Source organism: Oryzias latipes, chromosome 9 (assembly GCF_002234675.1).
Source record: "Oryzias latipes chromosome 9, ASM223467v1".
In the NCBI taxonomy this organism is placed as follows: Eukaryota; Metazoa; Chordata; class Actinopteri; order Beloniformes; family Adrianichthyidae; genus Oryzias; species Oryzias latipes.
Window position 1 is genome coordinate 7,426,110 of NC_019867.2, and position 23,803 is coordinate 7,449,912.

General features: G+C 38.0%; 2 protein-coding genes across 5 annotated transcripts in view; both read left to right on the plus strand.

The window, feature by feature from the left end:
* The first annotated feature begins 395 nt into the window (after positions 1–395).
* Positions 396–6,874, plus strand: fam109a (family with sequence similarity 109 member A). 3 transcript variants are annotated; one of them, XM_023958304.1, is made up of 4 exons: positions 396–1,073; positions 1,534–1,597; positions 3,792–4,611; positions 6,070–6,874. In XM_023958304.1, the coding sequence occupies exons 3-4, from the start codon at positions 3,812–3,814 to the stop codon at positions 6,176–6,178; spliced, it is 909 nt and encodes a 302-aa protein (XP_023814072.1). In that variant the 5' UTR covers positions 396–1,073; positions 1,534–1,597; positions 3,792–3,811; the 3' UTR covers positions 6,179–6,874. The 3 variants fall into 3 exon arrangements, with proteins under 3 accessions (XP_023814072.1, XP_020561444.1, XP_004072338.1); XM_020705785.2 differs by having other exon boundaries at positions 398–1,073; positions 1,530–1,597; XM_004072290.4 differs by having other exon boundaries at positions 401–1,073; positions 1,530–1,597; positions 3,792–6,874.
* Positions 6,875–9,472: 2,598 nt separating this feature from the next.
* Positions 9,473–23,803, plus strand: part of sh2b3 (SH2B adaptor protein 3) — a 42,773-nt gene continuing 28,442 nt past the window's right edge. For both annotated transcript variants that reach the window (XM_004072291.4, XM_020705786.2), the window contains exon 1: positions 9,473–9,833. The gene's annotated coding sequence lies outside the window, so the exon portion shown is untranslated. The remainder of the gene's footprint in view (positions 9,834–23,803) is intronic.

Here is a 23,803-nt window from a genome sequence, read left to right on the forward strand (position 1 = left end):
TTTAATTTTTTAAAAAGGAGGGGAAAAGTAGATCGAATATGGTTCTTAATGAATTTTAAAATAGCACACCATCATTCCAGACATATTCATATTTATGATTTCACATAAATATATTAATTATGTTATAAAATATAAAATATATAGTGTTAAGGACAAGGCACTTGTCTGAGCTTGGCTGGTTAACAGCGTAACTGTGCAAATGACCTTTTTTTGTCTTTACTTGACAAATATTTTCATACAAAGTATATTTTATGTAAACTTTTTTGCAAGTAGCTTGTAATATTCAAATATTGACTCAAAGTTCACCCACTGCCACACAAAGCAATCGCTGTATAAAGACACAATCTGGGCTTTAAAAGTTTAGAAATTCTGTTTGGGATTTGTTTCCTCAATTGGAATGAATCTCAAAAATATGTTTACTTCCTTATTTATTTATATTTGCTATTATTATTATTACTCCAACTATCACAAAATGGGATAATTCAGATTCTGAGTACTCACAGGAAAAATAGTTTGATTCTATGAAATGCAGATCTGATTATCTGAATGCATTTCGAAAGAGCAGGTCTTCATTTTTACACAAATGCGTGTTTCTGATTTGACATGGGGATAATCACCAGGCATTTGCCTAAACGTGGAGATGATTTGTGAATGTGGGGATTAAAATTGGATATTAGTTCTTATTTCTCTGTTAAAGTAGATCCAGAAATATTAAGAAGGACTCACACACCCAAATAAAGTATTTTTTATGTAAGAAAATCCATTCTTGTTTTATATGCGTTTGTTTTTCAGCCAAATTAGCTGCTAAAATGCCAACTTCTCAAGGGCAAAGATGGGGTCCGCGTGTTATTTGTAGCCGTGCGTCCCGCTTCATCTTCTTCACCATGCGCCAACGGAGTTGCACTACAATCTTGAAGACACCCCCCACTACAGATGACCAGGTGTAAAATACAAGTCTCATGTTGAAGGCGAAAAAAAAAGGTCACGTGACAATGGAGCAAGAAAAGAAGGGGGGAAAGATATGAAGAGCACGTAAATGATAAACAACAGAAATATTGTAACTTTTCTAGAAGGTAACATCTCTTTTTTCTTGTCTGATAGTTGCGCGTTTTTGTCACAACTTGTAGACGAGGAAAGGCTAAACAGCTGAATTGCAGCTTCGGCAGAGTAGCTGAACGCGTAGCAGCTAGGAGTTCTGGCACAATAGGTGTATATTTACACACAGTTTAGCTCCCTGACGTTTCTTTTTGTCCGAGTGACTAAAACCTATGTCTGCAACTTAGGACATTTCCTCTTTTTTCCTCACTTTAGTCGATTTATGAGTTTCTTCTTCTCGTCGACTCTGAATCATCAGCTAACACACGACGAAGTGGTCAGAGAGAGAGAGAGGGAAACAACTGATCATGATGTGGAAAATATTGTGTCGTTTAGTTCTAAAACCAGACAGTCAGCGTCCTCTCGGATTATTAACGTATAGATAACCAGCTAAGTTAACGTTGTTTTGATTGGTGCCTTTCTTGTATGTGAAGGCAGACAGAGGATGAGCTGAGATTCCAGGTGGGATGAGTGAGAGAGAGGACTCCACTGTAAAACGCACGTGAGTACTATCAAATCCTACATTTGCTTTTTTTTTAAAGGAACAGGTGTACCAACAAACAAAAAACTTACATTAGTAACACTAAAACAGACGGACAAGAGATGTTATATTGTTGGCGAATCATGAATCTGAAGTGAATCAACTATTTAACTTTAAACCAGAGCTTTCCATCTTTTACCAGGTATTTTCATGATATTCTTTTCCTCCAATAACTCCTTTTCTCATCGTATATTATTGTTTGAACACGTCTAATCCAGGTAATCAGCAGTAACTATTAGCTGCAACAATTTACTTTTCCCACAAGTCAGTTCAAACCACGATGCCAATCTCCCGTTCCACCACATCCCAAAGGTGATCTATTGGGTAAAATAGTGAACACGTCATGTTCAATTAACCCGTCTGAGATGATTCCAGCTTTATGACGTGGTGCCTTATCAGAAGATGGTACACTGTGGTCATAAAGGGATGGACATGGTCAGCAACAATTCTCAGGCAGGGCGTGGTGTTGGAACCATGCTCAATTGGTACTTAGGGGCCTAAAGTGAGCCAAGAAAATATCCCCCACACCATTATACCACCACCACCAGCTGAACCGTTGATACAATGCAGGATGGGTCCATGCTTTCATGTTCTGACCTTACCATCCGAGTGTCGCAGCAGAAATGGAGACTCATCAGACCAGACGACGTTTTTCCATCTTCTATTGTTCCGTTTTGCTGAGCCTGTGTGAATTGTAGCCTCAGTTTCCTGTTCTTAGATAACAGGAGTGACACCCGCTTTGGTCTTCTGCTGCTGTAGCTCATCTGCCTCAAGGTGGGACGTGTTGTGCGTTCACAGATGCTCTTCTGCAGACCTCGGTAGTAACCAGTGGTTATTTGAGTTCCTGTTTCCTCATTATCAGCTGGAATTCTTCCTCTGGCATCAACGAGGCATTTCCACCCACAGACCATTCTCTGTAAAGTCTAGAGATGGTTGTTCGTGAAAATCCCAGTGGATCAGCAGTTTGTGAAATCCTCAGACCAGCCCGTCTGGCACCAACCACCCTGCCACGTTCAAAGTCACTTCAGTCACCTTTCTTCCTCATTCTGATGCTCAGTTTGAACTGCAGCAGATTCCCTTGACTGTGTCTACTTTCCTAAATGCTTTGAGTTGAACGATGAAAACCCTTTCTGTTGGCTTTTACTAAGCCTGGTGTAATAAATAAATAAATAATATATCACTATACATGTCTGACACTTTCAATGTAAGCATATTGGTATGCAGCAGGAACGGTACAGTAGTGTAACATACAGATCAGTTTAAAACTGATGTCGGCATCCCGACTGAGTCGAACAGTGATATTTGCAACCCTCTAGGATCAGAATAACTTTTGTGCTGGGTTTAAAAATGAAATGATTCAAAATGCAAAAGCCTTTAACACATTTATATGTTTAGTTCTTTTTTTTTTTGTAAAAAAAAAAGGCTTTGTGAATATTTTTTTTATTAGTGAAACACATAGTATAGAGTTTTTATTACAAACTTCAAATGTCAAAACCATAAAAACACATAAAATGTACAGAACTATTTAAATATAAGTAAAACAAAAATTATAAACTTCAAACCTTTATTTAGTTTAAGTTGGTAGTTGAATTAATTTGATTTTTTTTTAAAACCAAACAACACTGGTTATGGAATATAAATGTGGAAAATGAAAATATGTTTATTAAAAAATCAATCTGAAATGTGAAATTGTAAAACAAATTTGAATACATTATTTATTTTGACAGTTTTAATCAGTTGTAGTCCAAACCATTGATCTTCAACCCTGGTCCTCGAGGACTACTGCCCTCTTTGTCTACTTGCTGAGATGTTGGATTATCTGGATTAGGTGTGTTCAGTCGATAAGAATCTGGATTTACCAGCAATTTGAAACAGGGATGGTCCGAAGACAAGCAGGCAGTGGCTGTTAAGGACTCTGGTTTGAGTGCCCCTTTAGATGTTGATCTGATCTTGACTGCATAAAAAACACATCATATTCCAGAGGAACATGGCTCACCTTGGCTTTGGTATATGTTGGATTTTTTGAAGTGACGAGCAAAAAAGATTGCCTTAAACGTTTATAGAATGTGCTCCCTCATAAGGCAGTATACTATTGTGACACCTTCAGATATTTTTATTTTACTAAACAGCGACTTTTTTTTTTTTTTTTTTTTAGGTGAACAGATAAAGGAAAGGATGAAGCTGAATGAACGCAGTGTGGCACATTATGCCACATGCGATTCACCCCCAGACAAAACAGGCTTTCTCTTCAAAAAGGGAGAGCGGCACACCGCTTACCATCGGCGCTGGTTTGTCCTTAAAGGGAACATGCTTTTCTACTTTGAGGATCGCGACAGTCGAGAGCCGATCGGGGTCATCGTTCTGGAGGGATGTACGGTGGAGCTGTGCGAGTCCGTGGAGGAGTTCGCCTTTGCCATCAAGTTTGATTGTGCCAAATCTAAGGTGTACAAGTTGGTGGCTGAGAACCAGGCATCCATGGAGTCTTGGGTGAAGGCGCTGTCAAGAGCCAGCTTTGACTACATGAGGCTGGTCGTGAAGGAGCTAGAGAGGCAGCTGGAGGAGATCCAAGAAGCTGCAGGGGTTGGCGTTGGTGATGGACAGCAGGGAAGGCCCAGACCAGCCCTGCTTAACCAAATGGTACAATCCAGGTCTGCATCATCTTTTCTATCATCCTCTGCATCTTCCTTATCATCATCGTCAAGTACCCCATCCATGACAACCCCTCAAATGGCCCAGAAAAGCCACCAGGAAGAAGTCCAGCTGACCTCTAGGAGTTCCAAGGAGAATGGAGTTATATGGAGTAAGCCTCCCGCCTCCTGGGCCAACGGCTCTGGGGAGGGAGCACCACCATCCTGTGCAGTCTGGGAAGGCTCTGCAGATCCTGGGGTTCCCCCAGTGCCACCTCGGAGGAGAGGAGCATCACTGGAGAGTCCAGTCTCCCCTGGCACTGGCTGCTTTTCCAAACTTCATGATTGGTACGGTAAAGAGGTGATGGAACTGAGAGAGCTTTGGCTCCAGAGTCAGTGAAGTCACACGGGTGGATTATCGGGAAATTTGATTGTTTTTTAGGCCTCAGTTTGCCATTTCTTTCAAGTCTCAAAACCTTCAAAACTTTCTCATCAGATGGCTTGAACCTTATAGTAACATTCAATCAATCATAATGTGCATAAAAGCACGTTTTAGCATTCTTGTCTGGCACAAGAGAACAGTTGTGTCCCGATTTTAACACTAATCTTTTTCTCAATTAAAGTATTTGTTCCACTTTTATACAGTTTCTTTACACTGACAGTTAAATATGTACGTAAAGACCTACTCCGATCATCATTTGAGCTATTTTAATATCGTTAGCAGTGGGCTTTTAATTATGATCATGCTGTTTTTAGGCTAAATTAATGGAGCACAGCAAGGAGCGTGTGTCCTGCCGATTACAGCTTCTACGTCACAAATACGCTTTTTTATTTCAAACAGCGTTTTTGTCTACTCCTGATTCACAATGATTTGGATAAAAAAGGCTATTTTGAGGTTAATTTTCCTAATAAATGTCCATTATTAGGAAATATCAATTTTTAGGAAAATGCCACAAGAACATGTTAACACCCAAAACCTGCTTTTCATCGGAGTTGGTCTTTAAAATTAGAGCCTTTTATCTCACCTAACACTTTATCAGGCACTTGTCATCTCATCTGTCGGCTTGATAAGGATAATGACCTTATAACGAGTCAACCTGCAGAACTCAAAGCTCTACATACGACCCAACATACTGCTGCACGACTGATTTTTAATTACCAAAAATAGGACACATCACAGCAGTGTTCAGAGTCGTGGACTGGCTTCATAAGGGTCCCCACATGGGGTTCAACGCCTTCTGGCATTTCCTGCAGGGTACCTGAACACCTTTATGCAGGTCTGCAATCTAACAATGAATGAAAACTGATGGTCCCTGCAGGTTTATTGTGATTCTTTTGGAATTCACCTGGAAGAAAAGCTTCTGCTAACATGCTGCTAAGTAACTAAAGATAAACCTGTGTGAAAAATAGTTGCTCAGGCCTGCATATGATTAATATAGTCCATTGGAGAAACCTTTTGATCGTGTTCCCACCTTTTGAACGCGTTTAGCCTCCAGATACACTCATTCTAGCTTGTGGGGAGAAGATTTTTTATTTTTTCATTTACAACTTGAAAAGAGAATTCCCTCTGTGTTGAAGGCAGAGAGCTTGAAATTGAAATGTTTCTGTGGCCCAGGTGGCTTGACATTTTACCTATTATTTGGTGCTCCTTAAGACGTGGCCGTCTTGGTGATTAAAACCGCTTCAAAGGCATAAATAAGGAAGTCAAATGTTTTCAAGTCCTATCAAAAGCTTCACACATATTTGCTGTAGTGTTTTGAAGTTCATCTTTCTCCAAAGACTAATGTCGGAACATCCTCTCTTCAGTCCCCAGAGATCATGGTGGAAGCTGGATGTCAAGCTCCGAGCAACACACTTTTTATTTTTAGCTCCTGTGTTAGCGGCCATGATGTTTGGTCGTTATTGCCCCCCGTGACCAACGTCTTCTTCTGTTCATAGACAGAAGGCAGTTTGTCCGTCAATTCACAGACCAACCACTGCAATAAAAATATATGCAATTAAAAAAACAGTTCCTTTTGGTGTCTGTAATCTAAAGGTTACTGAAAGATGGAGCTCTGTCTATACTGAATAGAGAAACTAACTGGTGTGTTTGAAATAAACAAATGTTTGACTTTCCTCAGCTTTTTAATACTAGATTATATGTTGTTTTCTTTTATATGGAGTTCATATAATTATGAATATATGCGTGCCTTCTTATACTTTTTTCCTGCTAATCTCGGTACAATCTTATCTTGATAATAGCAGACTGCATTGGTTCACAGTGAAACCATTTCTGCCAAACACTTGACTCGTGCACAAAACAAAGGCTTGAAGAAAATGGATCAAAAGGGGAGATTTTTTTATGGCAATCCTTGTACTTTCAACATGTATTCTTTAAAACTGTTGTATTACTTTTTCCAATACAGTCATCAATAGTTACTGACTTACAGAGAAGAAATGAATGTCTGTAAATAATGTTTGTTCTCTTGAAATGCATGAGAAAATTGTTTTACATCAATCTTTTGTTTTTTTCCTTAATGTGTTGTGATAAATAACCAGTGTCAGTAATCGCTTTTGTACTGAAAGATTTTTACAAACCCATCAATAAACCTTGTTGCAATACTTAGAAAAATGTGGATTTTTTTTAATGCTCCCAATGTAATTTGTGTTGTTTTCTAGATTTGTCAGACATATAGGATCTGGAATAAGTGTTTGTGCTTGGTTGCACGTCTGCTCTGCAGTCTGACTCTCACCAGGTGGCGCCGTACAACAGATTTTGTTTTTTAACGACTCATTTTGCAGGAGAATTGCTTTCATTATTTAAAATATGGTAAGAGAAATGTAGTTTCACCTCTTTCTTTGTATTCATAATGCATACACTTAAAATTAGATGACTAGATTATCTTCGTTGTTTTGCTTTACAAATAAGTCATACATAAACAATGAACAAATAGAAACACTTGTTTAATTTTTTCATAACAAAAGTTGCTTCTCTGCAATAAATTTATACCATTTGAAATCCTTCTTACTATCCCTTTAAATGGTTCCAGACTACAAAAGAAACATTCTGTGGTGAGAGGGTGTCCTACTCTTTCCACAAGTCAGCCAACATGGTTGTGCCGGTCTCTCTGTCTCATGTTTAAGCTCATTCCACCAGTGTCCAGTGAGGCTGAAGTCAGAATCCTGTCGATAACTTAAGTCCAGCACAAAGCGATCTGACTGAAGTTTAGGCCACCTGGCTAATTTAGTTGTGTGCGGTCTGTCTAAAAATTATTTTACAGCGAACAGGGACTGAACAGTCCTCCTGGGGCATTGTCTTCTCAGGACACTCATTTTGTGGCCTGCAACGCCACTAGATGTGTGAAACCTGGCCTTAAATTCTGGAATTGGTTCTTAGGCTGGTTCCAATTGATTTTGTGGAACACCAGCCTATATTTTCCATATCACATAGTATGCAGAATGCAGGAGTTTGCAACTTTTAATGCTAAAAGGGCCATTTGAGCCAGTTTCTTACTAAAAACCCAGCATGAGCAAAGGACCTCACCATTTAGAAAATCTTTTAAATGTTTACATTAAATAATTTACATTGATAAAGTGATGAAGTCATTTTTTTTCTATTCATAAAAATGTGAACTTTTATTTTTGACAGCGGCAGAAGTTCCTTCTACTAAAATACTTCAAATAAGACAGAGTTGCTGTTGCAGTTTTACAGAATTAAAACTGCAATAAAGCCAAGACATCCATGATATTTTCTATCAATGACTATGGTGCGCCTTCATTCTTTTTCTCCTTTTACCATCAAATATTAAAACATGACAAAATTGTTGTAGATTTAAAAAAAAAATCTATTAATGTAAAAGCCCTTCTATACTTTAAGAACTTTGCTTCTGAACAGCAGCTAGACACTGTTGTGGTGCAAAAAATCAGAATACGTGCTTCATGTGCATCAGTATGTGCAGCATTTTGCTCAGTAATCTAAAGCATAAATGACAACTTAACTAAAACAAATTTAACAAAACTAAAAACACACTTTTTATGTAAATTGTTAGCGTTTTGCTTCAAAGCCAAAGAGCCACAAGTAGCAGACCCCTGACATACCGCTACATTTACATTCAGATCAATCCAACTTGGCTCTCCTGGAATAGACACCAGCTGAGCAGCTGAGTCAGAGCTCATAGGTGCAACCAATCAGGCTTCTGATTGGCCACATCTGGATAATTCATAGCTCATATCAAGAGTCAAAAGCAACAGTAATATAAGCTGTTTGTTGTTTACAAAATGACTTGCCAAGTTTATCATGAATGCAGCTCATCTGCTCCCTATCTTATAAATGCATGGTTTCTTTTGTTGCAATATTAACACAAATTAAAAGGTAAATAAAGTGTCATATTTATTCCTAATGAGCAAGAAAGAAACTACCAACACAAGTGTATAGCTATTAGTAGGTTGTTGCTGTTGTTTAGGATTGTTTAAAGCGTATTTGAACATTTAACAAGGATTAATTTGATGCAATTTTAATATTACCATAGTATCCGGTCAATATAAGTTCACTTTTTGCTTTGAAAAGTTTATTCCAGCAAGACTTGGCACTAAAAGATGGGCCGCTTTCTTCATCTTTCACATTCCGTACTTGTCCGCGAGGCTCCCAACAGCCCTTTTAAACACGTCCGGTTCTGTAGTTTCAAAATAAAATAAATATTCACGTCCTGACTAAAAAATTATACTACATTTTCTGTAAACCGTCAAGTGACTGCATTTTTTGGGGTAAATTTATAATCCTACAAATGCAGATCCTATACAAAATCCCAAACGTTTTCATCCCCCATTGGAATACATTTTAATGTGGCATTGCTTGTTTGTTGTATGTTTCAAAAGCTGAGGAGAACTAAGTTAAGTATTTTAAAAAGGGTTTTTGTCTTCATGACTTTTTTTTACTGTAGAAACAGTACATAATAAAAAAAATGATAAAATGCATACATACATTTAGAATCCAGAGATGTTAGGATAGTCCATGGAGAGTTTGAAGATTTTACAGTACATTTAATGAGATTTGTACTGTTAATATTTCATTTTTGCATAGTTTTAGATCCCTTTTAGTTAAACAATAATTATTTCAGCCCCTGCTGTGACCAAAGCTGTGACTCTAACTGAAAAGGCTGCGACGATGTGACCAAACCGTGTAGTCAGTGTGTCTCTTATTTTGAAGAAAACAAATTAACCGGAAATGGTGTTTACTACTCCCTCCATCTTTACGAAGCTACCACAGACTTGCTTGGACCGCGGCAGTTTTTTTTTCTCCTTTTGACAGCGGAAATGAGCAGTAGCCTCTTTTTTTCCGCGTCAAGTTCATGGCTGAAAGTTTCTTTTCCTATTTTTTCGCCGAGGTCCAGTCGCATGCAGGCAACATGAGCGAGAAAACAGCGACCTTTTCGGCGTACTGCTCTCGCTCGGATGTCCACTTATAATATCATCTCTTCCGACGTCGCTTAGACTTACTTTTGATACTTCTCAACACATTTCCGTTATGCGAAGTCCAACTTGGTGGTTAGTCGACGTGCTGCGGTGGGTGCCCGTCCGAGATAAAGGAGAACGTGAGTATCCTGTGCAACACAAGTTTCTCCCTGTTTGAAAAGCTTTGTTGTGCATTAGCAAATTGTTGTATGTGGATTAATTCCCCTGATCGTGAAGCAGTAATCTTCTCAAGTTTCAGCTAAAACGGAAACTGCGGTTGTCCAAAAATATTTTATATATTTAAAAAAAACATGCCTTTGAAAAGTTTAAAGGGTAGTTTTTGTGCAGAAAAGCGAACTTTTTTCTATGTCCTTTGAAAACATTTAGTGGTACTATCTGTTCTGCCTGGTGTAATGGACTTTAGAGAGCACGTGCACGGTGGTGCTAAACGGTATCATGGAACACTTTTTTTGGAAGACGGTAACAAGTTTTTGGTGCAGAAATGATCGACGGTCACCATGGTGATGACGCAATACTAAACCCATGGTAACATTTTGGAAATTGTCTTAACACCTGAACCTCGTGGGAAGGTCTATCTATCTATCTATCTATCTATCTATCTATCTATCTATCTATCTATCTATCTATCTATCTATCTATCTATCTATCTATCTATCTATCTATCTATCTATCTATCTATCTATCTATCTATCTATCTATCTATCTATCTATCTATCTATCTATCTATCGTTACAGCAACATGTGAGGCAGGTACTTTGTTTTGTTATGTGTTGTGGGGTATTACATCAAATTGTGACTGCTGGCTGTGTGTATTTTCAGATACCTGCTTGTACTTTAGGATTACAGTTTGGCCTTTCGTTGTTGTGGTGTGGTGTGGTTTAGTTTAGTTTAGAAACCAGGTTGTCCCAAAGTTGCTACACAAAAAGCCTAAAACGTCAAGCATTGTTTGTTACAACTTTTAATTCAATTCAGTCCATTTAAAATGGCCATATTATTCTAAATGTATAATAAGATTACAGTCAAGGATTTTTGGTGTAATCCCATATTCAAAAGGCAACAGTGGAGAGGAAAACTCCCTCTAAATGAAACGTTTAGGAAGAAATTATTAATCTAGAATCAATTACAATCATGTTGGTTTAGCAAAAATCACTCTATGGTCATGTATAATTTGAAATCTGGATTACACTATTCAGTTTTTCATGCTGAGGTTGATTCAGATTAGAGATGTTAATTCTTTAAAGTAACTTGACTTCCATTATTTCAATACATTTATAGTGGGAATTTGACTTTTCCTGTTGTTCTTTCCCATTTTGAGTCAATTTCAACACTTTTTCATGCAAAACAAACTTTGAAGATGACCTAAATTAGTAATAAAATGTGGAAGTGTGTTACAGAGTTGCTGTTTGGTGCACTTTTTTGTTGTAAAAGAGTAGAAAGTACTTGTCTATATTTGTTTTATCCATTCCTAATTGTGTTCATATATTATTATTTGGCAGTTAGTGGGTAATTTTCTTTCTTCGAATCTCACAGGTCTCACTTTTTGACTGGGTGATGGGAGATACTAGTGATAAAACTCAAACTTTAAAAACAAATGCATTTTGGCTCCTGTTGCTAAACAGATCACTAAATTGTTTGATTATTATTGAAACTATTTGTGTGGTTCTTAGTCACTATAATTTCCCATTAAAATGGTCAGATGTGATCATCATAAGGGTCAGTCAAGGACACAACCCAATATATAACATTTAACAGATTGCATGTTAAACTTTTCACACATCCCTTTCTGCTAAATCGAGAGGATTACATTTATTTTCTGCACCCATCTGAAGTTTGCATTCTATTATTTAGAGACACTCGCTGTCACACCTCAAGGCACTTTAAATGTGATCAAACAGACACGTCTGCGAGATGTGGAACTCACTGATTGTGCAATTTAGGATTTGTTACAGACATTTGTGCCAGTATTATCACCTTTCAAAGGCCTTTAAAATACGTTCATTGCTGACCAATTACCAGATGATTTATTCAGTAACAAGAGAATCATAGAGTTTTCTCTAAAGTATTTTTTCCTTGTGGAACTCCTTGCTGGTCAAATTGTGTTATCTATTTAGTTGGGTTAAACTCAGGCCATAAAAAAACAAAAACAAAAAAAACCAAAGACCCACACTGTAAATCACAAATGATGCAGTTTAACTTTGATAATTTAACAACCCTATTTATTTTAAAACATTACCCCATTAGAAGAATATTTCTTATGACAGAAACTTTACTGTAAAGTTTTATTACCATGGAAAAAAAAATTGAACTCTCCCCTGATAACAGCATGACACTTCTTTAGTGAGATTGTACCTAGATTTTCTCCATTTGATACAAATACATGCTTGGTGAGTTTAATCTTTACCTATTATCTTGAAGGGTTTCTTTGAAAGCAGCGATTGTGACTTTTTAGTAGAATTGCTGTGCATGCATGCAAACATGATATCAGACGCACAAAAACCAAGAAGTCGCCGACTTTGCAGCCTTGCCTATCAGTTGTGTATCGGACAATGTCATGGCTTCACGTCCTTTTACCAGAGATGTTATCGGACGTCAGCTTTTCCGTTTCCTCCAGGGGTTCTAAGAAATCAACTGATGAGACCACGAGAGAGGTCTGACCCTTCGATGCTCCCTGAGGAGGACAGAGGAGGGTGAAGGAGGCAAAGGGATAGTGGAGCCGTGGGAGATAACGGATGGGGGTCAGATTCTTGAGAATAAGAAAAAAAAAAAGAGCAAGCAGATCAGTGCAGAGCATAGACGGAAACGTAACCTCAATTTGTTGAGGGTTGAGGCCGCCTTTAGCTGTATACACACTTTTGAGCAGCTAATGTTTATTGGTAGGACCTGGACTGAAGGACATTTGGCTACCATATCCTAAAATATCAGCTTTAAGTCTGGATTGTCATCAAAGACAAACACAGGTTTTGATTTCAAATAAGTTGAAGAGCTTACCTGTACAGTGTTTGTGCTTATGTTCAGGTGGAATAAACATGTTTCTACTGGGAGTATTAATTAAAGACCTTAAGAAGATCAGAGTGTGTTTGCCCAAATGCACCCCTGTTGTTGTTCTCAAAGAATGTTGATTATAGGCCTTGTATGGTTTCAGTATGTCACAGATAATGTGAGCAGGCGTTTAAGTTGCATTTTTTCCTACAAAATTATAGTCATACTAAAAAAACAAACTATTATTAACACGTTTTTCCAGGTTCCACAAATACAGAACCAACCAGCACGATAAAGTTAAATATTTTAACTATAACAGGGAATAGACTAGAGGTCTTTGTTAGTTTATGTTGTATTAAATGTGTTCAAATTATTTTTTTGTGACATTTTTCCTCAGTTTTAAAGCCGGAGTTATTTCCTAGCTGAAGTAAAAGCGGGGTCCCATTCCCACACAGAACCCTCTGCATCAGGCTGCAAAAATGTGTTGTGAATACTAAAACAGAACTTTCTGCCACAGAAGAACACATTTATGGGGTAAAATTTGTCCATCAGAAAGGGGTGTTTTGTAGAAATTCCTCGCTAGTACCAATGTGGAGAAATGGATCACTGAAATAGCCTTCCCGGAAGTCAGATGGCTGCAGATGATTCACAGCAGATCAGTGACTGAAGAGGCCTGTTTTCTCACAGCCCTGGAACAGTTATTCACACACGCTGTAGTATTATTGCACATCGTAAACATTACCATCCGACTTCTCAATTCACAGTGAATCTGAAACGCAATCCAAAGAAGTAATGAGTCATTCATGAAGGGCTTGTGGATTTCAGATTTCAGACAAAGATGGCTGTTACACTTTTTTGTCACACTTGAATGCTTGAATTGCTGAATAGTATTGATTTGACTCAGCCTAGTTGCAAATGACAGAGCTGTTTGCCATTTAGAAACTGCAGTGCTGGTTAAGGGTTCCTTTCAGCTTTTTGTTACTCTGATGCTGAAAATGTCCTTTATACTGTTTGTATTTCACTTTTTACTTGATGCTCAACAAAAGGCATTTTTCCCCAACTAAAATTTAGAGGTTCTTTTCCCGTTTTTACTGACAACTTTTTTTTATTTTATTCTCATTAATTTCATTTTAGTATTACTCATTTATTCTAAAGGGCAAATTTGTTTTATAGATATGGTTATGTATGAAATTTGTGGAGGTGGAGGCAAAAATAAAAAGTGTGTGGTCTTTTATATTTTGATGACATTCAAACTTATGGAACTTAAACCGTCTGCCTCGTTTATCTAAGTCCTGATTTAAGATTTCTGTCAAACAAAAAATTGACAAAGACTTTGGTTGCTCGAGGTTCCAACGACAGGTCTCAAATTCTTCATCTCTGCTTCTGCATAAATTAAAACGTTTGTGATTTTTTTCTGTGGTCCTAATCCAACCCCGTTCCCATTTTGACTACCTATTGTTGGGATGCGGGACATTTAGACCCAGCGGGAATTTTAACTAGGTACTTCAAAAGACTGATGAAAATTGTGTTGTTTCTATGTGTTCTTGAGAAATTTTTCTCACGATAGAGAGGACATACATAAAGAAAATTAAGCTCACAATTGCATTTCTAATTTTTTTTAATCAAATTTTTGTGTATCAAGTGTAGACAAAAAAATACAGTTTAAAAAAGATTGTATTTGTTACATAGAAAATACACTGTGCAGGCTGCAAGCTCCCTGCTCTGTTCCATTCTGATACAACCACTTGTAGACACCTAGATCTATGTATGTCTATGTTTCCTTGTTCCAGCTGGCATCAGGCTCAAAACTGTACGGATGGATAGCTCCAATAATGCTCACCACTTTGGCTGCACTGCTAATGTTAGGTTGGAGTTGTGAAGGTTTGTAAGCCAGCAGGAGAGCGCATAAACAGGGAGCTTTTAGCAACGAGATGGGAAAGACTCTGCGGCAATGGTCCCGCTCACGAGTTGGAGGCAAATTCCTAATGGATTCCTGCTGCTCTGCAGAAACTATGTCCTAAAAAACAACACAGGTTTTCGATTTTGGCCAAAAACAACATAAGCATAAATAAAAGACCACTGGGGACACTTTTAAAATGGCTCAAAACATTAGCGGAGTGGGTCTCTAAAATGCTGGATGCATACTTTTAGTTTGTGCTCAAATGAAAGTAAATAATGCCACAAACACATTTTTTTTAACGCAGTGGGACTTTTGTTTTATCGCAGATGCAGACATTCCTTCGCTCTGTCCGTTCCCAGACTGCAGGAAACGACCACAGAATGTTTTTTGTGCATCTCGAGAAAAGCTGCATTGTGTTATTGTTGTGGAAACATGAGACTCGGCTAAAATATTTTCGAGGCAAAACAAAAATCCCATGTACCGGTATTTGTGTATATATGCAACAAAGAACATGTGTGACACAAAGACAGGTTATTTACCAAAGTTGCTGCCTCATTTTGTATTTTTCAGAAACAACCTGAGATTTCTAAGACTAATTTAAAAAAATATTTTTAAATATATAAATATATTTTTACTTTTGAGGGCTGCACGGTGGCGCAGTGGTTAGCGCTCTTGCCTCACAGCAAGAAGGCCCCTGGTTCAAGTCCCGGCTGGGGGACCTGAAAAACAGAACATCAATCGGGGACCTTTCTGTGTGGAGTTTGCCGGTTCTCCCTGTGTATGCGTGGGTTTTCTCCGGGGTCTCCGGCTTCCTCCCACCGTCCAAAAACATGCTTCATAGGTTAATTGGCAACTCTAAATTGTCCATAGGTGTGAGGGTGAATGGGTGTGTGATTGTGGACATTCTACCCTGCAACAGACTGGCGAACTGTCCAGGGCATCCCCTGCCTTCGCCCACAAGTGGCCGGGATAGGCTCCGGCAGCCCCGTGACCCCGAAAGGGACAAAACGGAATAGAAAATGAATGATTGAATGTTACTTTTGAATGTTTCAAGTAATTTCAGAGAGCATTGTGGACTTTCTTTATTTAACTGAGGGGTATCAACAATTTTGTCCACCACTGTAAAAGCATTTCCATGTGTTTCTTCAAAATAATTAAAGTGGGCATTTAATTTTCAAACAATTACAAGATGCATCGTTGCCCCTTCTCTTCTTTCCCTGGATTAAATGATGCCATTCTGAAGACACAGGATTAAATGGCAAAGTAATCTCAGGTGTCAGGGTTTATTTCAGCCTGTGTGTGTCTCACCTTCTGCTCTTTTTGTTATAACGTTTTTTTCTACTTGTTTATACATGATATCAACCGGTTACAATTTGAATTCATGTTGGCTAAAAATGACATAATGCTAATTAAAAGACAACTGGGAACACTTATACAATAGATCAAAAGGGGATCGGAGTGAGTCTTCAAAATGCTGGATACACATTCATAACAGAAGAAAGGGTTAAGAAGCAGGGTTATAAAAAGACAAACCAGTTTACATTTGTTCTGTCAGGGTGTTCTCCTTTAGTATAATGCTCTAATGTTAAAAAGGTGATAGAAGGGATGAGAAGAGGGGCACATGGTGTCAGTCTCTGTTCACGGATGTCCTGGTTATTCCAGGGTCAGCTGTTGGACCTGAGTAACCTTATTAGCCTGTGGTAAAGGAGGTTGCTGGATATAGCTTTAAAAAAGAGTGTGATAGAATTGGATTATTATAAAAACGTACTTTCATATTTTTACTTGTGTTTTTCTTGAGACAGTTTTAAAATAATATTTGTGTAAGATTGAGATTTATTCGTAAGAGCAAGTCAGGCAGTCTGCCACAGTTTTTTCTTGGTTTTAATTATTGTGTCAAAGTTTTAATTGACAAGTGACAAATGTACACGAGTGTGTTGAGTCATCATTTCGGAACCAAGGAAAATTCAGAATGACTTGCTTTTCTGTAAATGCTGATGCAGATTTCACAATTCACAACAACCCACAATTTCACAATTCGTATGTTTCGATCAAAGGTTTTCTGAGAATAGAAGTCTAAAATCTGTTTTCTCGCCTAGAAACATTTTTAACCTCTTTTCCAAGTGGTTAGGAATGAGTTTGTTTATATCTCCAGACCTCCTGCTCCACAGCCATGTTTTCCAGCTCCTTCAGAGGAAGTCAGAGGCATTCTCTGTCCAGCTGCGAGATGTAATCTCTCCAACTCGTCTTTGGGTCACTCACAGGTCAATGGAGGAATAATTCTGGAAACACCTTCACTGGAGGGCGTCTTTACCAAATGTCCCAAATACTGTAACTTTTTCACTGGGATGCATAAAAACAAATTACAAACTCCTTCAGTATTTTAATCCCAGATGTGAAAAAGATCAGCAGCTCCCAGCAAACTGGACTCACTAGGGAGTCTCCATCTGTTAACCATTTTATTGTTGTTGAATTTTAAACATAATCAAAACTTAGCAAATTTCAAAAAATGCACATGTGACTGTCTTGTACCCCATCACAAACATTCTTGATTTGATTCCCACGCATTAAAGAGATGAAGAAAAGCTGGTTATTTTTTCTTAAACCTTTGGCACAACATTAGTGCCCTATCTAACACCCTGGTATATGCTTTACTTTAGGAAATGGAGAACTTTTAGACCACTAGTAGGAATTCTTTATCGTCTCCCTTTTTTCTCCTGCCTGGACCACACATGTCATTTAGTAGCCCAGGCTGATAGTCTTCAAACTGTACTTGATATTCCACTGGCACGACACCTAAAACTGTTCAACATCATGTTTAGGGACACATTGAAATCCCAGACAAACCCTGGGATCCTGCTGCTGTAGAGATGATGTTCTCAATGACCCATATCATAGTCAAACATCTCTAGAATCTTCCAACCATTTTTTTGAAGCTTGCATGAGTTTAGGCACGTTTGCACTTTAGACAGACATTTAGATTATTTTTTAAAGAATTAGATGGAATTAACAGAATCAACAGTGGGGTTATGGTTTTCCTTTTATGATTTAGATAAGGTATATTATATATGGAAAATGCATATCATAATTTTCACAACTAGAATTGGATAGATGATTTTATTCAGCCCAATTAAAAATTTGATTACTACAAATGTAGTTTTATCCATTGTAAAAGCGTTCCCAGTGGTTTTTTGATTGTGCAGTTTTTAGCCCAAAAGAAAAGAAAAAAAAAACCTATGTCGTCTTTTAAGACATATTTTTTGCAGACCGGCAGGAATCTATCAGAAATTCAATTCAATTCAATTTTTTTAGACAGCTCAATATGACAACAATAGTCATCTCACTGGCCTTCATACTGGTAATTGTATAGTAAACATAAAATCAAATTTTTTATATATTGATGATATATATGATTATATATGATGATAAATCTTATATAAATATAAAAAATTCACGTCTGAGTTGTGGGTGGGATAGTTGGTGTCAAAGTAAGCCTATGCTGATATCCCATTATTCCTTTGTTTACTCTTTCCTGCTAGCTTACAGCCCCTCACAACCCCAAGCTAACATTACTGTAGCAAGAAAAAAAATGGCGAGCAATATTGATGCTATCAAGCCGTACAGTTTTGAATCAGTTCGAAGCTCAGATGAGGAAAAAAAAAGACATTAATGGATCAATTTGTCTGCAAGTGGATGCATCAGAATGAAGCAGAGCCCGTTACAGTTGCTGTGTCACAACTGAGAACGTTTTTCGAATGGCGTTTTTAATCTGCGCCTCATTCGCCACAATTTCGATAAAGAAATACACAAAAACACAGTTTGAAGCTTAAATTATTTTGTATATGTCATCCATTATGACAGAAATTCCAGAGGAACCATTTTTTTTATCTGCAGTATTTTAAACATGTTTCCATTGGACTTTTAATTATGGTAATGCAGTTTTTAGCCAAACTTTCTTGAGAGCGGCTGTAGTTGATTAGAAATTTGCGTCTGTGTTGTGGGCAGGACTGAAAGCTAGAATCAGGGAGTTTGCAGCCCGCCCAACGTAGTTTCCACGTCACAAATAAGCTTTTTCCTAAATGCATTTGTTTTCCGTCTGCTGCTGATTCACAATGATTTAAATAAAGAAATACTCCAAAGTGCAATTTTGAGCTACATCCTCCATCATTTGAAAAATGCTCTAAGAACATGGTAAAAACGCCAAAAGCACAATTTTCATCGGAATGGGCTTTTAACACAATCTCAGAAGCTCATTCCAATGACAGCAACCCATACTGGTGCACTTTGTATGAATGTATGTACAAGTGTATTTGGTTTTGTGTGCTTGTTGCTGCTTGCCAGGGCAGGGCTTCCTGTCCCTGTGATTGCTTCCCTGCCAGAGCAACCTTTGGTCTCTTTTGCTTTGCCACCTGGACTGTCAGCCTGCAAACCTGGCGCCATCTCCTCTCCTTTTACCTCCCCTCCCCACATCCCGTCTGGTCTGACATTATCTTGTTCTCTTAATCTCTGTGATCCTTGTTTTTCTGTCTCCTCCTGGTTCTTTTCATAAATGATTGTCTCCCATTCTTCTTTTTCCCGTCAGCCTTAATTTCTTTTTCTGTTTAATCTGGCCAGACTGGCACAGTCACTAACTCTCTATGCTCAATAAAATGATCCATTGCTGTTTCATTCAGTGATTCAGAGGATTAAAATTCAAACGTAGTAATAAAAACAGTTTTAAGCCCGGCTCTGTGATGCACATGTTTCTGCATTTGTTTTTATAATCATTAATTTTTTCCACTCCAGTTATTACAGGAAAAGCTGGTGTGTTTGATGTCTCAGTGAGCCTTGATGCCGTGCAAATTAATTGAGTCATATGCAGTGGATTGAATCCGACTGATGTCTGCAACAAGGCCGGAGCTATAAAAAGCCCAGATGGATGGAGCTTGTTGTAAATTGTATTTTACTTAATGAGTAATCTCAATTAGGAGCATGTCCTGTTTTGAACCACTAAAGTGCATGGGGGTGTAATGTGTGTAGAAAATCAGCCACAGTACAGGAAATGGAAATAATTAAAATATACACCTTTTGTGGCATGAGAATGCTAGAACAAGAAGGTTACCATGTGAAAATGAAGAAACAAGTAAGGTGGTGTTTGCATTTCATTTTATGGACCAGATTTTGCAATGTTCCAAAATAGGAAGTACCCGCTGGTTCCAAGAAGCCAAAATCCCTTTGACTTTTACTGAGAAATAAACAGCTAATACTCATTCATTATATGGTCAGAATAACCATTCTTGCTCTGCTACTTTTTTCACATGTTCTTACTAACGCTAATTTTTTTTGTAGTGCAAGTAATCCAAGTTATAAACTGACCAATCAAATGCCTCAATAAAAGTGTGTAGTATCACATTGAACATTCAAAACATTTGACAATTCTCCCGAAACCACTTTTAAGTGGTAGGGGTAAGGCTTTCCAGCTCAGTGGCCTTTTGGTGGTGTGACTGCCCTGAGACTGGAAGGTCGTGAGTTCATTTCACTGGAGCTGGAAGTAAACCATTTTCAATGCATGGCATCACACTCACTCGGTCCAGCTTTTATATACAATCAAAGGCTTAGACAAGTGGCCAACCAGTCACAAATTTTAGCTTTTTTTTTTTATAGCTAACCGATGAAAACCATATCATTAGTTTTTTCATGAGGGCAGTGCAGGTTGTAAAACACTTAAAAAGTCAATATTTTTTAGTAGGATTAGTAAAGTACCAAAAAAATACAAACCCAGATACTGGTAGCTAAATGAAACACAAGTCACACAGGAAAACAAACAAGTTAAACTGTTAACAAAACAAACTTGCATATTAGCCAAAAAAAGTGCTTTTCATTCTAAGCAGTGCTACAATTATCTTTAGTTTGGCCTGTTGCATAAATATATGCAGCCTCCATAGATAAACTAATAGAACATATAAGGGGAACTGCACTTTAGCATTTTCCTTGGTGTTGGCAATAAACCAAAACTGCTTTGTGTCAACACAGTCTTGTTAGTTTGCTCTTAGTTGTGCTTTTATAATGATACTAAAACCAAAAAATATGTTTATATTCTTGGATTTTGAAATAAAAATATAAAAACTGTGAATGCTGATAATTGTCTGCAGGCAAGAGCTTTTGATCAAAAAACTCATCTGCAGTTAACCTTAGACACACCAAGAGCCTAAATCAACTTTGCATGAGACTCATCACGCCGTTTGACAGTTGCTGTCTGCTGTGGATGCATGACCTGAAAGCTTAAAGACCACATGCTGGTGCGTGTTTGCCCAGTGCACCAAACAAGATTTCCCAATTAGGGACAACAGGGAGCACATGCTGGTGTGTGAGAGCTGATACTGGGCTTTGGAGATATAAATAGGACCACCCTGCAGTTGGGCTTCTACCAGTTGGTGTGATAAGTATCTAAGAGTTATGTAAGACCTAGTCTGTAGATTTTAATTTATTGGTTTGTTCTAAAATCCATCCCCTCTCTCTTCCTCTTTTTTTTTTCTAATGTAATACTTTTTTTCTTAACAGTGACGTGTGGGTTGGCAGTGGTGGTTACAATGAAACTACATTTGGCTCTGCTCCCAGTAGGCTTTAGCCAGCATGCTGCTCTCGTTCTGCAAGCTGTCCCATTTCTGTGTCTCGGCATTTGGTGGGAATAGCATACCACAGCATTCCCTAAGGTTAAATTTGGATTCTGCTACAAACAGGCTAAATGTGATGACGTTTACCATAAGGTTATTTAAACCCACAATATAAATTCCCTTGAAATTCACAGATAGCACTTTATTTCTTCATGATTTAGGTAGAACAGTTCACAATAGAAGAAAAATGTATGAGTTTATGGATTTGGTGTTTAACGTATGCAGTAAGTTAAATTCAAACAATTTTTTTTTTCATTTTAGAAAGTCTTTAGCACTGTAACATGCAACTAAAGTAGTGCTTTCTGATTGTTATGCTTAACAAATAAGTCATAAGAACAAACACAGAAGTCTACAAGTACATTTTTTAACTCTGTTCTTTTGTGTGTGCCAAAATATGGAATATATCCAAAACATATAGTTTTTAACATTTGACTGTTTTTTTTTTCTTTGCCCTTTTTGAGGAGTGTTTTGTCATTTGACTTATGAAAATAGTTGTTAGTCAGTGATGTTTAATTTCATTAGGGTGGACGAAATAAGCAAAGAAAGCAATCAGTGTGCAGGGTAAATGCTTCTAAGAGAATGTTGGCACTGGAGATAAAGAGAAGGGAGAAAGAAATGAGCTAGGAGAAGGAAATGGAGAGACACGAGTGTTGGCTCTGTTCAGCGCAGAAGTATTCTCCATTTTCAGCACAGCCGATTTAGGCTTTCCTATGTCATCACCAACTAAAAGCAGTGAAACAATAGTTTATAATAGGTATAATATTATTGTTTCACTCCCATAATAGTGAAACAATAATATTGTAACAAAAGTTCAGTGTAGAGTTCAGGGTAGTAGAGTTCCTAGACAAGAGTAGAGAAAGAAGAAACAACATAGTTTTAGGGCTCTTGTGTTTCCCTTTGGCCGTCAATCGAGGTGAAAGAGAAGGAAGGGTGAATCCACGTACATCTGGAGATCTTCACAGCAGACGAGGAAGATGTTGGATGCTGAAAAGAACCCTGGGAACAGAGATGACCAAACCCCCAGAGGGATCTGGCAGGAGGAAGCGCGTCTGTATGTGCGCGTATGTGCATGTTCTGAAGTCAGTCAGTGCTGAGTCATGGCTGTGCTGGCCAGCCAGATAGAAAGAGCTTCTAGGGGGGGCCATCTGGGGAAGGGGGGACACAAGGTGCGTGCACTGAGCATGCTCTGAAAAGCACAGGAAGAGAATTAGTTGTTGTGATAGGACACATGCAGGAACTGTGGTGACGCAACATTTAGTGAAGCCAACTTTCACGGCTTTTCTGATGTACGTGTTTCCTGCGTGTGTGATGGTCTTCCAGATGAAAACTCAGCCTTGTTGCAAGAGTCGATCCCAAGTGGAACTTTTTTCCCCTATGCATTATAGCTCAGATCATAGAAAAGTCTGAGCTATCTATTAGATAGGAAATCATATAAGGTCCCTGTTTGGCAAGACCACAACGCCCCCCCCCCCCCCCCCCCCATTTTTGGTATTTACTGTGAACTGTTGGACCACAGTCTTACACTCCCCCCTCCCTACTGATGCACACACACCCGTATGCACGCACATTTTAATTTCCTGCATTTAGAATAGACCTTTCTGCTGCAATGGATGAAGATGGTATGTACTTACAGCCCATAAAGAGCATCAACAACAATCAATCTTTGCTTATACTTCAGTAGTTCACTCGCTTAGTAGACAAGAGCTAGTTTAAGACATTTAGTAATTATGTGTTAGAATTAATAGGAGTATTCAGAAAAAAAATGTTTGAAATTTTTTTTATCAAGTTTTTACAGACCTAGTCTAATTAAAATAGTGTTTTTGGTGCTTTTAATATGTTCTTTTCAGCATTTTTCTCATGAAGGAGGACATATATGAAGGAAATTAAGCTTATAATTGTGTTTCTGAGTATGTCTTTATTCAAATAGTTGTGAATCAGGAGCAGATTTGCCATTTGAAAAAGCCAGTTGCAGTGGTTTGCTGATGCAGAGGGCGGGCCACAAGAAAAAGCTCCATGCACATCTTTGTTTTCCTTTTCTGAGCCGGCATGTGGCTTTAACCTATATGGCTGGGTTGCTCCAGCATTGCTCACCATTTTTCTTTCTCTGTTAATGTTGGGTTGGGGGTGTGAGGAGCTATAAAAAATTGAGAGAGTCTAAACAAAGGAATGATGGGAAGTCAGAGCAGGCTTACTCAGCTCCAACAGTCCTACCCATACTTTAAAGGCAAATTTCTAATAAACTAATGCCACTCTGTAGAAACTTTGTCCTAGAAAACGACACGTTCTTAAATTTCAGCTAAAAATAGCATAATCATAATTAAAAGAGCATAGAGAACACTTCTAAAATAGCTCATATAATGATTGGAGTGGAACTTTAAAAAAAACTGTTTGTGTTAACTGCTTCGTATTTTACACAGCAAGATTTTGAACAATTTGACTAACTTTAGTATGATTTAACATGAATTTGAAAAGTGATTAATATGAACTGGTTTGGTAACATAAAAAGCTGACATTTAAATCAAATCAGACAACATGACCTACATGTCAGACTTGCATCAGA